Source organism: Synchiropus splendidus, chromosome 17, assembly GCF_027744825.2.
Source record: "Synchiropus splendidus isolate RoL2022-P1 chromosome 17, RoL_Sspl_1.0, whole genome shotgun sequence".
NCBI classification, from domain to species: Eukaryota; Metazoa; Chordata; class Actinopteri; order Syngnathiformes; family Callionymidae; genus Synchiropus; species Synchiropus splendidus.
In genome coordinates, this window is record NC_071350.1 from 13998744 (window position 1) to 14011126 (window position 12383).

At 51.0% G+C, this 12383-nt stretch overlaps 1 protein-coding gene across 3 annotated transcripts; it reads right to left on the reverse strand.

Annotated features, from left to right (window-relative positions):
- Positions 1 to 35: 35 nt before the first annotated feature.
- Positions 36 to 11655, reverse strand: gtf2ird1 (GTF2I repeat domain containing 1). Of its 3 annotated transcripts, XM_053846522.1 has the most exons (27): positions 10645 to 11211; positions 7543 to 7665; positions 6918 to 7059; positions 6628 to 6804; positions 6383 to 6566; positions 5920 to 6206; positions 5721 to 5816; positions 5464 to 5547; positions 5155 to 5338; positions 5051 to 5076; positions 4220 to 4346; positions 4103 to 4146; positions 3900 to 4022; positions 3681 to 3800; positions 2430 to 2498; positions 2289 to 2369; positions 2028 to 2211; positions 1921 to 1961; positions 1772 to 1852; positions 1432 to 1699; positions 1277 to 1305; positions 1166 to 1213; positions 1013 to 1090; positions 757 to 949; positions 654 to 691; positions 460 to 566; positions 38 to 390 (listed from the first exon to the last, which is right to left on the reverse strand). In XM_053846522.1, exons 1-27 carry the CDS (start codon positions 10654 to 10656, stop codon positions 322 to 324), a joined length of 3015 nt encoding a protein of 1004 aa, XP_053702497.1. In that variant the 5' UTR covers positions 10657 to 11211; the 3' UTR covers positions 38 to 321. The 3 variants fall into 3 exon arrangements, with proteins under 3 accessions (XP_053702495.1, XP_053702496.1, XP_053702497.1); XM_053846520.1 differs by having other exon boundaries at positions 36 to 390; positions 757 to 1090; positions 10645 to 11212; XM_053846521.1 differs by lacking the exon at positions 10645 to 11211 and adding an exon at positions 11253 to 11655 and having other exon boundaries at positions 37 to 390; positions 757 to 1090.
- Positions 11656 to 12383: the final 728 nt, after the last annotated feature.

A 12383-nucleotide genomic window follows, 5' to 3' on the forward strand; every position in this document is an offset into this window, starting at 1 on the left:
AAATGTACATTGTAGTGAAGTAAAAAAAAAAGCGAGCTGAATTTAAAATGAAAGAGCAGAGACACGGGGGTTTGGAGAGCCGAAGAGCAAGGCAGCACATTTTATTCTGAAGGCCAGGCTGGCGTTAAGGTACAGCGTATGAAATATCAGTTAGTGGCCACCGCAGAGCGTCACTCTTCACGTTACATTCAGACGGGTGATGCTCCAACATAAAAAAGCCTTAGTGACACGATATGTTACATCCCTGCACATGAGACTGAATAAATAGAATAAATAAAAGTACAAACATCTGGAGAGCATGAGGGGAGCCGCACCGCCGGGTCAGTAGTGAACCTGACCCGGGACCTGCATGTTGACGCCGCTGTAGTCCACCATGTACATCGGCCACTGCTGCGACACACACACGTGCACAGGTCAGTTCTGAGGTCCGTGACGTGGACCTCGCTCTCAGACACTCACCATCACTGGAATCTGATTGGTCGACAGCGCCAGGTCAGCTGACGCCGGAGCTCGCTGACTCTCCTGGACTCTTTTCCGCTTCCGTCGATTTATGGAGACTTCTGTTGCTACGGAGACCAGAGCGACACACAGACTTGGGCGACGGTGCACTTTGACCCTGGACCTTCTGTGGACTCCCCCTACAGGTCACGTACCTGTGTTACACGTCTGACTGCAGATCTCGGCGAACGGCCTGCAAGACAGAAACGAACCATGGTGACCTGGTCCCGGGTCAAAGGTCAGAGCGGGCGGACTCACTGCAGCGGCGTCTTGACGCTGAAGGCAACTCCGTCGGCCGCCTGCAGGATTTTCTTCAGGCATGCCACGTCGTAGGTGTTGGGGTTCCTGAAGACCACGTCGTCTGGGAGACCGCTGACCTCCAGCGACTCGGGGCTGCTGCGGATCAACTTGTAGGGCACCGCCACGGAGCGGTCCAGGCCCAGGGCCTCGCCTGCCCAGCACCAGGAGGGCGTCAGAGAGCCGGCCCTCTCTGGGGAGCCGGGGGAGGACTCACCGTATTTCTTGTTGAAGAGCTCCTTCACCTGCTCCCTCAGGACCACCTTCTCCCCCAGACAGCTCAGGTCCTCCTCCTCTGCACAGCAGACCACCACCATCATCATCATTTTCATCTTCGTCATCATCGTCATCATCATGGGCACAAACTCACCGCTGACGGCGCCAAACGACTTCTTGAGTAGCGTGACCCTGCGAGGAGCTGCAGCAGGAAGTGACATCATCAGCGTGAGCCTCAAGTTCACCAGTGAAGGATCCGTCTCACCTGGTTTTGGGATCAGCCCCTGGAACGGCCTGGGAGACACACGTGTTGGAAGGGTTCAGTCACCATCGAAAAAAAACAATCAAACACTTCAATATTGTTATACAAGTCAAAAATGTTGAAATACATCTGACCGGTCACATGACCCGCCTCCTCACCTGGTGATGGTGAAGTGGATCTTGTCGGCCACGGCCAGGATCCGCTCCAGGTTCTGCGAGCCGAAGGTGCAGGGCTTCCTGAAGGGGATCCCGGGCGGCAGGCCCTGGATGATGACCGAGTCCGGGTTGTTCTTGATCCGCTTGTACGGCACCTGGACCGGGTACTTGATGCCGAGCGCCTCGCCGTACTTCCTGTTGAACAGATCCTGGACCTGCTCGCGCAGAGTGTTGGCCAAGTCGATGCGGGTCAATTTGGACTCCAGACACTCTGGAGAGGCAGCGAGCGAGTCAGCGGGGCGAGGGAGATGCCGCGTCAGCGGAGAACCGGGCCGGGCCTCACCCGAGAAGCCGGGTCTCTTGGAGCCGGTGGCGGCATCCTCGGGCGCTTCCTCCTTCACCTCCATGTCTTTGCAGAACGGCTCTGTGCACATGAAGAGCACGGGTCACGTGATGAGCGGGGCACCTGCCTGAGTGAGGTTCTGGACTGACCCGTCGGCATGTCCGGCTTCTGCTCGCTCAGCAGTTTGGGCCTGTAAGCAGACAGACAGTTGTCAGAATCTCCGCGGCGTCATGGCAACTCACTTTAGTCTCCTCACGTCTTGATGACGAACTGGATCTGGCCGCTCGCCGCCAAGATCTTCCGCAGCTTGGCGGCGCCGAAACAGTTGGGCCGGCGCAGCGAGATTCCGTCCGGGAGTCCGGTGACAAAGAGCTCCTCTGGGTACATCTGGAACTTGGAGTAGGGGACTTTGGCCGGTTCTGACAGACCCAGCGCCTCGGCTGCTCCGAAAACACAGGTTAAGAACTGATGTTGAACCCGACGCTCAAAGAGCCAGGGAGGCCACGGCGGCGCTCACCGAACTTGACGCTGAACAGACTCTCCACTTGCCGGCGGAGCTGCAGGATCATCTCACCGATGTCGTCCACCAGACTGCCCCCTGCAGGGAGGAGCGAGGCGGTGAGCGGCAGCAGAGAGGATTCTGGGAAACTGAGCTCACCTTCTGAGCTTCTTCGGACCGGCTGCGCTGTGCCTGGCGGCGACAGAGGCTCGGCTGCAGCAGAAACACCTGCGGTTCAGATCGGCGTCAGTGGAACTCAGAGAACCGGGTTACATCCCGGTGACCTCCAGAGTCAGTGTTCACTACAGTGTGTCTTAATGGAAAAATCTCACACAATGTTGCTGTATTTTTCTGTATGCTGTGTGTGTGTGTGTGTGTGTGTGTGTGTGTGTGTGTGTGTGTGTGAGAGAGAGAGAGCGAGAATAGCTATACTTGTGGGGACAAATTCAAGAAAACGCCTTTTGATATTTGGGGATATTTGTGGTGAGCCATTGCCGGTCCCCACAAGATTAAGCCTCAATTTTAGGATTAAAACTTAAAATAGGACATAATATTTGAACTTTGGTTCAGGCCCTGGTAAAGGTTAGCTGTGTGTTTTGGATAGTCAGGTTTAGGGGGGGAGGGAGGGGGAAGCATGACAATTCCATGTCAAGGAAATGTCCCCACATAACATCAAAACATACCGTGTGTGTGAGTGTGTGTGTGTTGCCTGCACTCACCTGCTCCGCCTCTCCTTCAGTGGTCATTTGGTGAAAGAAAAGAAACTTAAAGAATCAAATTAATGAAAGAAAAACCAAACTCAGAGCGGACGTCTGTTCTCCGTCACGTCACGTTTTCGCCCGACACGTCGGTGTCACCATGTCTGTGTCCTCACTCAGACCTCAGTCCTCACAGTGTGGTCGACGGAGCTCAGGTCTAGAAACATTTGACGGAGAAGAGTCGTCCACTCTGAGGTCCTGGGTGGGGGACGGGGCGGGGGGGCGTGTCGGGAGGAGCGGGGTCTAGTGGTCTCACTACAGACTGAGGGCTGCAGGATCAGTCCATGTGCTGGGTGACAGTTGTGCGGCACCACGTGTAAACAACAGTCCGACTCTGGACAGGAAGTGGAGCAGCTCCTGACTTGAAGCTTTTTCTTGGCGGACCATTTGTTCTGTCTGTGATCGGTTATAATGCTAGTGATGCTAATGATTCGATGCTGCTGCTGTTGTTGTTTGAACAGCGATGACTCCAGAACTGTTAGCGTCACTAGCAAATCACTGTCTTGTTTGTGGTCATGTGACTGAAGGACGGCTACAGAGGTGGATCTTGGGAAAGTTGGTGGGTGAAGGTTGCTAATGCTAATGAGAGTCGGGGGGGGTGTTAGAGAGGGAGGGGGGGTAAGTAGGGTGGGGTCAGAGGAGGTGGTGTTACCTGAGTGGCTCTCTGCTGCGGGGGCCAGGTGAGCCGGGGGAGCAGCGGGGGAGGTAGTGGTGGGAGCAGCGGAGGTGGGCGTGTCCGACGGTGGCTCGGCGGCTTCGTCTGCGCCGACATCTGCGGAGGCATGGTCTGATAAGGCGAGGCTGTGCGTGTCCTTCCGAGTGTTTAAGCTAAACCCAGTCAACAGTCTGAGCCAGTCCTGGTTCCGCTCACCTGGTGCCGCCTGAGCCACTTCGCCGTCCGGTGGCTCTGTCTTGATCTTCTTGATCTGAACCGAGTCTCCAGGGGGAGCCGACGGATGAAGGAGCTCACTGAGGGTCCGACTCTGTTTCACCACTGCGGGACAGACCAGGCACGAGTGAGGAGGATGATGATGATGATGATGATGAAGAGCCTCGAGGCTCAGCGTTACCCACCTGCCTCACTGTCGGCCAGAGGACTCACACAGGCACTGGCAGACCTGCAAACAAAATGAAGAACCAGTCAAACTGCTGCAGGTCAGCAGGTCGACTCACGTAAGGAAGCCACAGAACCTGCTGCTGTGAGAGTTGCTGAGGATCTCGGTGGTGGACGGCGGGATGATCAGACCGTCGGGGAACCCTTCCTCGGGCGAGCAGCCGGGCTCGTACTTGCCCTCCTCTCTGGCCAGCTTCCCTGCAGCTGCAGCAGACGCCGACACACTCCACTGTAAGTTCAACACCTCAGAGCCCTGTGTTTGACCTTCCACCTCTCTTCTAATGCTCCATATTTGACCTTCTGTACTTCACAATTTTGATTTGTAATCCAGAGATTAGACAAGACTGTGAACAAACTGGAATTGGAGGTTGACAATGTTCATCCATCCACTCACAACCTGGACAAGCAATAACAAAACCTGAGGTTCAACCTCTCCACCGACTTTTGAACTTTGCTTCAATCCAAAGCTCAATAACTCAACTTTAGTCCGACACAATCTGGATTTTTGTTTCTCCCTTTAAAATGCATGTGCCTTCAGATAATGTCCACAAGTTTGACTTGTCTTCACCCCATAAAAGCCACTGCTAACAACTGCGACTTTCCCACTTGACTTACATGTCCTATTATGGAGTGACTCCAACTTCACCATTCAATAAACCTGCGTCTTCAGTCAACATCGTCTTCCAGAACCAGTTTTTTATCAAAACTACTTTCACCAAACTGAAGCCTCAACACTCCACAACTTCAGCTCACTAACTCGACTTCAATCCAGACTCGGAACTTCAAGAGCTTTTGACTCCCACGACTCAAGTTGTTAAATGTGAGTGAAACAGGAAGTGTTTCTCATGCGCCCGCAGGACAAACGGCGAGCGAAGGTGGACAGTGTTGCAGCAGAGTTGCGAGCTCACCAGTGAAGATCCTCTCATCGAACATTCTGAAAGAAGAGACAAACAAGCAGCCGAGTCAAGCCGAGTTCTGATGCAAAGACGGGCAACGTGGGAGGTGTAAATACCGTTTCACGATGAAGCGGATCCCGTGGCGCTCGTCCAGGATGCGCTTGAGTTTGGGGACGCCGTAGGTGCAGGGTCTCTTGAAGGGGATCTGGTCCGGGATGCCGATGATCTCCACGGCTCCGGGGTCGCAGGCGATCTTTCGGTAGGGAACAGGCACCATGTGATCGAGACCCAAAGCTTCGGCTGGAGAGACGGATAGAGAGATTGCTAAGGAATTCTCTTTGATGGAGGCAGCGCTCAGAGTTTAGCTGCAATGTTGATGTTTCCTCGGATGGAAGCTGCGACCTAAGACGACCCGAGTCTCTCACCGTATCTGCTGTTGAACAAGATCTGGACACACTCCCGCAGCGTGTTGATGTCCTCCGTCTCCCGGATGAAGGAGTCCCACTTTTCTGCAGACAAACACACAGCCAGAGTTTGGCATGAACTCCACAGTCACTTCTCACTTTTTCTCTCATCATGAGAGACTTGACTTCTCAGATTTTATTTGTTGAACGTGACCCGATTTTTTTTTCCTCCAAACCGTCCACGGAAACTGAAGTCGGAGCACCTGAAAGACTCTCACCTGACTTCTCGTGCACGATGGAGAAGAGCAGCCTCTTGGAGATGTGGACGCTGGTGGGACTCTGGTTCTGGTCACCCGCCGGCCGCGGCACCTCCTCTGCAGTATACACAACAGCGTGACGTCCTTTAGCATCACATAGATAAACGTGACAGATGGCTGCAGCTGTAGTCGCTGCTGGCGACATCAACAACAAATATACCATTAGTCAGGTCCTTGGAGCTCTTGTCGGCCCAGGTGCTGCTGAGCCGGTCCTTCCCGAGGTTCACGATGGATGCGGGTTTGAAGTCCAGTTTTCCGTCTGGATGAGGTTTGGAGGACATGGGCATCCCGTACAGGAAGTTGGAGAGCACCGAGTTGCTGGAGGAGGGGGTGCTTGATGGGGTGACCACGTGGGCCGGGGTCTTCTGGGCCACGTGGGGCATGACGGCAGCGCCATGACTGAGGTCTGAACTGGACTTGGACTCTCGAGATGACTCCTCCGCAGGTCTGGACGTCGGAGAACAAGCATTAGCATTGAATGAATTGGACATACGGCGCTCTGTGCTGATTGGCCGGCCAGGGCCGTGTGACCAGAGATGTTCAATACATCAGCCATGTGAAACCACGTCCAACATTACAGCCGGTGCTGGTCTCTCGAGCGTCCCCACACTCTTGAGGCCCACCTTTTCACCGAGAACTGGATCCGATGGCTCTGCTCCAGGATCTTCATCAGCGTCTTGGTGTCATACTCCGAGGGCTTTTTCAGCACGACTCCTTCAGGCAAACCGTGGGCCACCAGGCAGCCGGGCTCCTTCTGGATCCAGTCGTAAGGCACCGGGACCAGGCTGCTCTTGCCCACAGCCTCACCTGGACACCAGGCGGAATCAGATCTCCAGACCGTGCCTGACCTCACTGTAGTGGCTCTTACTGTAGAGAACGGTGAAGACTTCGTCCACCATCTTCCTCAGGACGAAGATGTTGGACTGGGCTTCCGAGGTCGTCCTGTGTTTCGCGTGCTCGCCGTCTTTAGTCGGCTTGCTCCGCTCCACCTCGTTGTCTTTGGCTTGAGAGTTTGAAGAGTTCACATTTTGGAGACACGTGGAGCCTGAAGGAGCAAGAAGAATACGTCACCCGCCGTCTAGAGTGAAGCTTCACAGATGAGGCGCTACATGCTACGTTCACAGAGCTCAGGACCATCAGGAGCACAGGAGAACTCACGACAGAACTTGTAGAAGTCCGTCTGGATTTCCCTCCTGGAGTTGAGGAAGACCCGACCCTTCTCTGTTCCCACGGCAATCACGCTGTCCTCGTGCACGGTGACGCACGCCACCTCGGCGTTGAGCTTGGACATGGCCATGCACTGAGACGCGGAGACAAAAGTTTATTGTCAAAATCGGCCACATAATCTGACTATTTCTGCAGTTTAAAATAAATACATCCATGGTAATTAATAGTTTATTATATCAAACCTACAAAGGTTTTCCAAGCTTCAAAATTGAATAACAGAAAAAAGGAATATTTAATTGTTTTTTTTAAATCAAGAATTATTTTTTAAACACAACAAACAACAAACCTCTTTTTAGTAAGATATAAAACCTAAAAAATGTAATATATATATATAAAAACGATCAGTAGTTTTTAATAGTAACAATAATAATATAAAAACAATAATAATATATCTTGAAATAACAATATTTCCCCTTTGCACCTTTCAGTGGATAAAACGGTATGATACAGCGCCATCTTGTGGACGCCTATGAAACAACAGCACGGGTCCACGAGACATTCCTGTGTGAGACGACTGAGTAGAAACTGAGAATCGAATTGTGATGACCGGACATACCACAGAGTCGAGAGCAGACACCAGGCTGGTGAGGATCTCCTGCCGGGCCGACGCCGGGGGCTCACCGCGGGGGTTCGTCCTGACGCCGTCGCATGCCAGCTTCCTGATCTGAGCCATGGCTCTCTGTGGGGACCAGATCAACCTGGATCAGCGGCGTGGTGAGGGACACATTCATGCGGAGAGAGTCCGTTTGTTGTGTCCTCTCAGGCAACACGGACCGTGCCGGTCGGCGAACATGGCTCCGGCCCATCGGTTCAGTTATCCATTTCTCAAACAAAGTCACAAACCTGATCCCAGAAACAATTCCAACTTCACATCTTAGGCCGGGCCAAACCCAAACTCATATGGTGTGCAGGAAGCGGCCTGCGGGCCACATGAGGACTTAGGATGGCCCAGACTTATGAACCAGTCAACATTATTGTAGTTACAATGCATTATGTAATAACTACATGTGCAGCTGACTGATTTATTTTTATGCTCTCATGTTTTTACACAAATATTTGTGTGTCACAAATGAGATAGTCGGACCCCAGCACATTATGATGACACTGTCCTCAAGGCTTGACGTCAACTTACTGATCCAAACCATAGTCCACATCTTTCTCACACCTATCAGCCGACTACTCTCAGTCTCTCATAGAAAAATAAATATTTTATTGTTTTTTTCACATAAATATGTGTGTCACAAATTGTTATTATAAAAATATTTATTTTGCATCCAAATTGAAGAATTGCGTCATGCTAGTTTAGCATAACAAACCAAACAGACCGACTCTTTTATCCAACAACGTTATTCGCCAGGACACAAGAAATTGGCGAGCGGTAAATTGAGAGCTGCAGTCAGGTTTTTAGCTTGGTGGGCGTCTGGAAAACATGAAAAAATGGACGCCAGATTCTCGACCGTAGCTTGGCCGTCAGATTACGCTGGTATATGGCGACATCTGGCGGCCAAACTACGGTCGAGAATCTGGCGTCCATTTTTTCAGCCCAGACGCCCTCCTAGCTAAAAGCCTGCGGTCGCCCCCTTTCAAAGTCCGACTCCAATCACGTGAGGAAAGATCTTATCTATGTGCCACACTTCAGGCGTCTGATAAGTTCACTGACCCGGAGGTCTTCTCCGGACGCAGTTGTCGTGGCCCCCTGTCCAGACTTTGAGGACCGGCTGCGCTCCAGTTTCACCGCGAGTGGACGTGAAGCTACTAAAAAGTGATGTCAACAAAGCTGAGAAGTGAGGGGAGTTGTTGGGTCCTTTTAAACGCTCAGTTAAACCCCGGCGAGATGTTCTCATGGCAACTGAAGCCCGTCTCCTTGGAAACTAATCTCAGGGCATTTGAACAATGCAGCTCTGGCCTTTAATCTGTGCAGACACTGGGAACCATTATACTCGCCTCTGGCAGCCCGCCGCTCAATAGAGGGGGAGATCAAGAGTGGCGGCCAGCGAGGGAGACAGGCGGTGGGCGGGCGGCTTCTGCCCGTCGGTGGGTGCGGTTGTGCCAACTCTACTGACCCTCTGAAATTGCTCCCCGCCCCGAGGCCTTGGCAAACATGCCCCCCCCCTCTGAAATTATAACAGTCTCAAAATAGATAGCAGGCGTATTTAAAAGTCACGGGAAGTGGCGAGGAGCACGCAGGCGGAGATCAGCACTGGCTCAAGATAATGTCAAGTCAATTGCTTTGCCAAACACTGGCCCGGCACAAATGTCACAGCAGTTCAGGGTGGACCGTGAATAAATACCGGCCACTCCATTAAGTCTGAGTTAAACCAGCTGCAGGGACCTTGTGAGGACGGCAACAGAGAGATCAACAATTTCAAAAAAATGTCGGGATGAGATTTTTCCTGTGACCTCAACACAACCGTGTCAACAACCACAGAAGGAGTCGATATTACACCTCAGCGCAGGAGCGGCCGCCAGCATCGCATGATGAAGTCAAACTCGTTTCCAGACCTGTTGGACTTGGCGGCACCACAACCTACCGAACACTCCAATCCTGCTTTCAGACTTTCATCCCAGACAACACTGCTGCCACACAGCAGTTTCCTCAATGAACTCATCCAAACAAAGCCTTGGTCTCACACCACAGGAGCGAGGAAGGAAGGAAGGAAGGAAGGTTGGCACGAGATAGACAGATGATGACACTGTCCTCAAGGATTGACGTCAACTTATTGATCCAAACTCTAGTCCACATCTTTCCCACGCCTATCAGCCGACTACTCTCTGGTCTTCCCCGGCTTCTTTTCTCGGACAGGAACATGAACATGTCAACCAAAACACATCCTCCACCACAGCTCCAGTTTCTCCATTAACACAGACCAAACTCAATGCATTTTGATAACACGATAAGAACCAATAAAACTCTTAACAAAGCTACAGTGACGTCACATCTCTTGCCATCCCAAGAAAACTATGGTTACTGAACAACATCCTCACCAGCAACCAGACTGAAAGCAAGTAGAGAGAAGCTTGAACCCGGAACAAAGTAAAAGTCAAACCTACCTCATATTTAGAGGCAGAAAATCATTATTTACCAGCTAAGAAGAATCCAAAAGTAGCCAGTACATTAGAGTCGGGCAACCACGACCGGTCGACATGACAATCGACTCATCGATAACTGCCGAGGCTCATGGGCATAACAAACTATACAAACCACATTTTGAGGATTTAAAAGGTAAAGTTTAAATAGCACTTAACACAATACAAGTGTGGTGTATTTACCACGCCACTATCAGACAAGTCATGTGTTACGTCAATCCACACACATCATAAACAAACAAGTTGAATGACTGTTAAAGTAGTGACTGGTCGATTGTCAATACTGTTGTAATTTCCCACTATTCCCAAACATTTTTCCGTGTTCTACCGGCTATTTACAACGCCATAATCACACGGTCCAGTGTTTGTGAACGTCACATCTCAACTATATCACAAATCGACTGGTGAAAAATGAAGGTCCACCTCATTTTACAATAATATTCTGCAGGTAACACGCCTTGACATCTTTTTTTCGAGGCTACAAACGTGATGTTACAACTGTTTGACAGCTGTCACTCATGATTTCAACTACAAACCACGTTGAACCTCACGAAAACAGAGTATAATTTACCTTAAACTGCATTCTTGTTCCACATCTGTATTCAGACACCAAACGTGACGGTTAAAAAAAAGTTGTTTTCTAATGAAAACGTACACGTTTTTAAGGTGTTAAAATTGTATCTGGGCTTTCGAGTTACTATAGCAACGATGCGCGTGATAAATTTTCGCTCGCAGCACAGAAATATGCTGGAAAAGCTGGAAAAGTTGAGCGGATTGTGAGCGAAGTTTGGCTGTTGTCTTCGGTGTCTGGCTAACGGAGCTAGCTGGCTTTGTTGTCCGTGCAGCCCGTCGGAGCCCAAACACACGGACAACCCGGCCAGAACACGCCCGGGACCGAACCACGGAATAGCGGTCCGCTCGCACACGTCGCGGAGAGTCGACCGCGTCGCCTCGAACCCCCTGTTCCCCCGCGGTTCTGTCGACAAAAGCCCGCAACGCAGACGGCAGCGATCCGGCTAATTAGCCAGCGGCGTCATGATGCTAGCTCTCGCGCTAGCACTTTCATCTCCTCCCCGAATTAGGCTCTAATCCGTAATTTGTCAACCTCCGGACAGAAGAAGAAACCCGCGCGGATCAAACACAGCAGCCCCCTGGTCACCACCGCGGAGGTAATCTCACCTTAATCGGCGATTAAATAGCCTTGTTGCCGCTGTCAATCCCGGAATATTCCCCCGTCTAATCCATCAGACGGCGCTCAAATCCCGGCCGCAACGTCGCTAAAACACCGTAATCCGGAGCATCACGACGTCCGACTGCACTTTGTAGTGTGTGTGACAGTGATTCCCTCCAGATTATTTCTGCTTTTCCCCTGAACACAGGCAGAGTGTCCCTTTCCCCTCTCTTTGTTCTGTAATCCAGTAAAATTGAAACTCATTCGCTTCCTGCTAATCCCAGCCCAACTCAACAGCAGCATCCATTGGCTGCCATCTGCGCGCAGGATTAACGCAGGAACCTCTGGAAAAAGCCCTCCGGGGGCAGGTCGGAGCTGAGAGAGGTGCTCCTGCTCTCGAGAAACTTTGGCGTTTCAAGACGCTCAAGTGGAACTTCTCCGTCACCGGAGCAAAAGCAGTGGTTTCCCGAAAAGGCAGGTGGATGACATCACTGTTTATGACACACACAAACAAGAAGCTCCTGATATTCACTCTCTGATTTTCACTTTTTAAATACAGTTGTATGCAAAAGTTTGATCATTTTCAAGATTTTCCTTTATGAATTATCGGTTGTTCGGATCAGCCATTATATCATATAGCAGACAAACACTGTGATATTTGAGAAGTGAAATGATGTGTATAGGGTTTACAGAAAGTGTGCAATAATCACTTAAACAAAAGTATACAGGTGCATAGATTTGTTTTATTGATTTGAATACCTTTAGCACTCATTATTGGAACCCAAAATGTGTTTGGTACGCTCATTGACCCTTGACCTACGTGTATTTAAGGTGGCCATTTGCTAGTTTCATCTTCTCTGAAGAGTGGCAACATGGGAGCCTCAAAACAACTGTCAAATGACCTGAAAACAAAGGTTGTTCAACATCATGGTTTAGGGGAAGGATACAAAAAGCTAGCTCAGAGAGTCCAGCTGTTGGTTTCCACTGTGAGGAAACCAACAGCTGGGAGACCACAGGTACAGTTCTAGTTCAGGCCCGGAGCGGCAGACCAAGAAACATCTCAGATAAGCAGAGGCCAAGGATGGTGAGAACAGTGTCACAGGGGAGGCGCTCGCTCTCCACACCTCCACTCCAGGGTT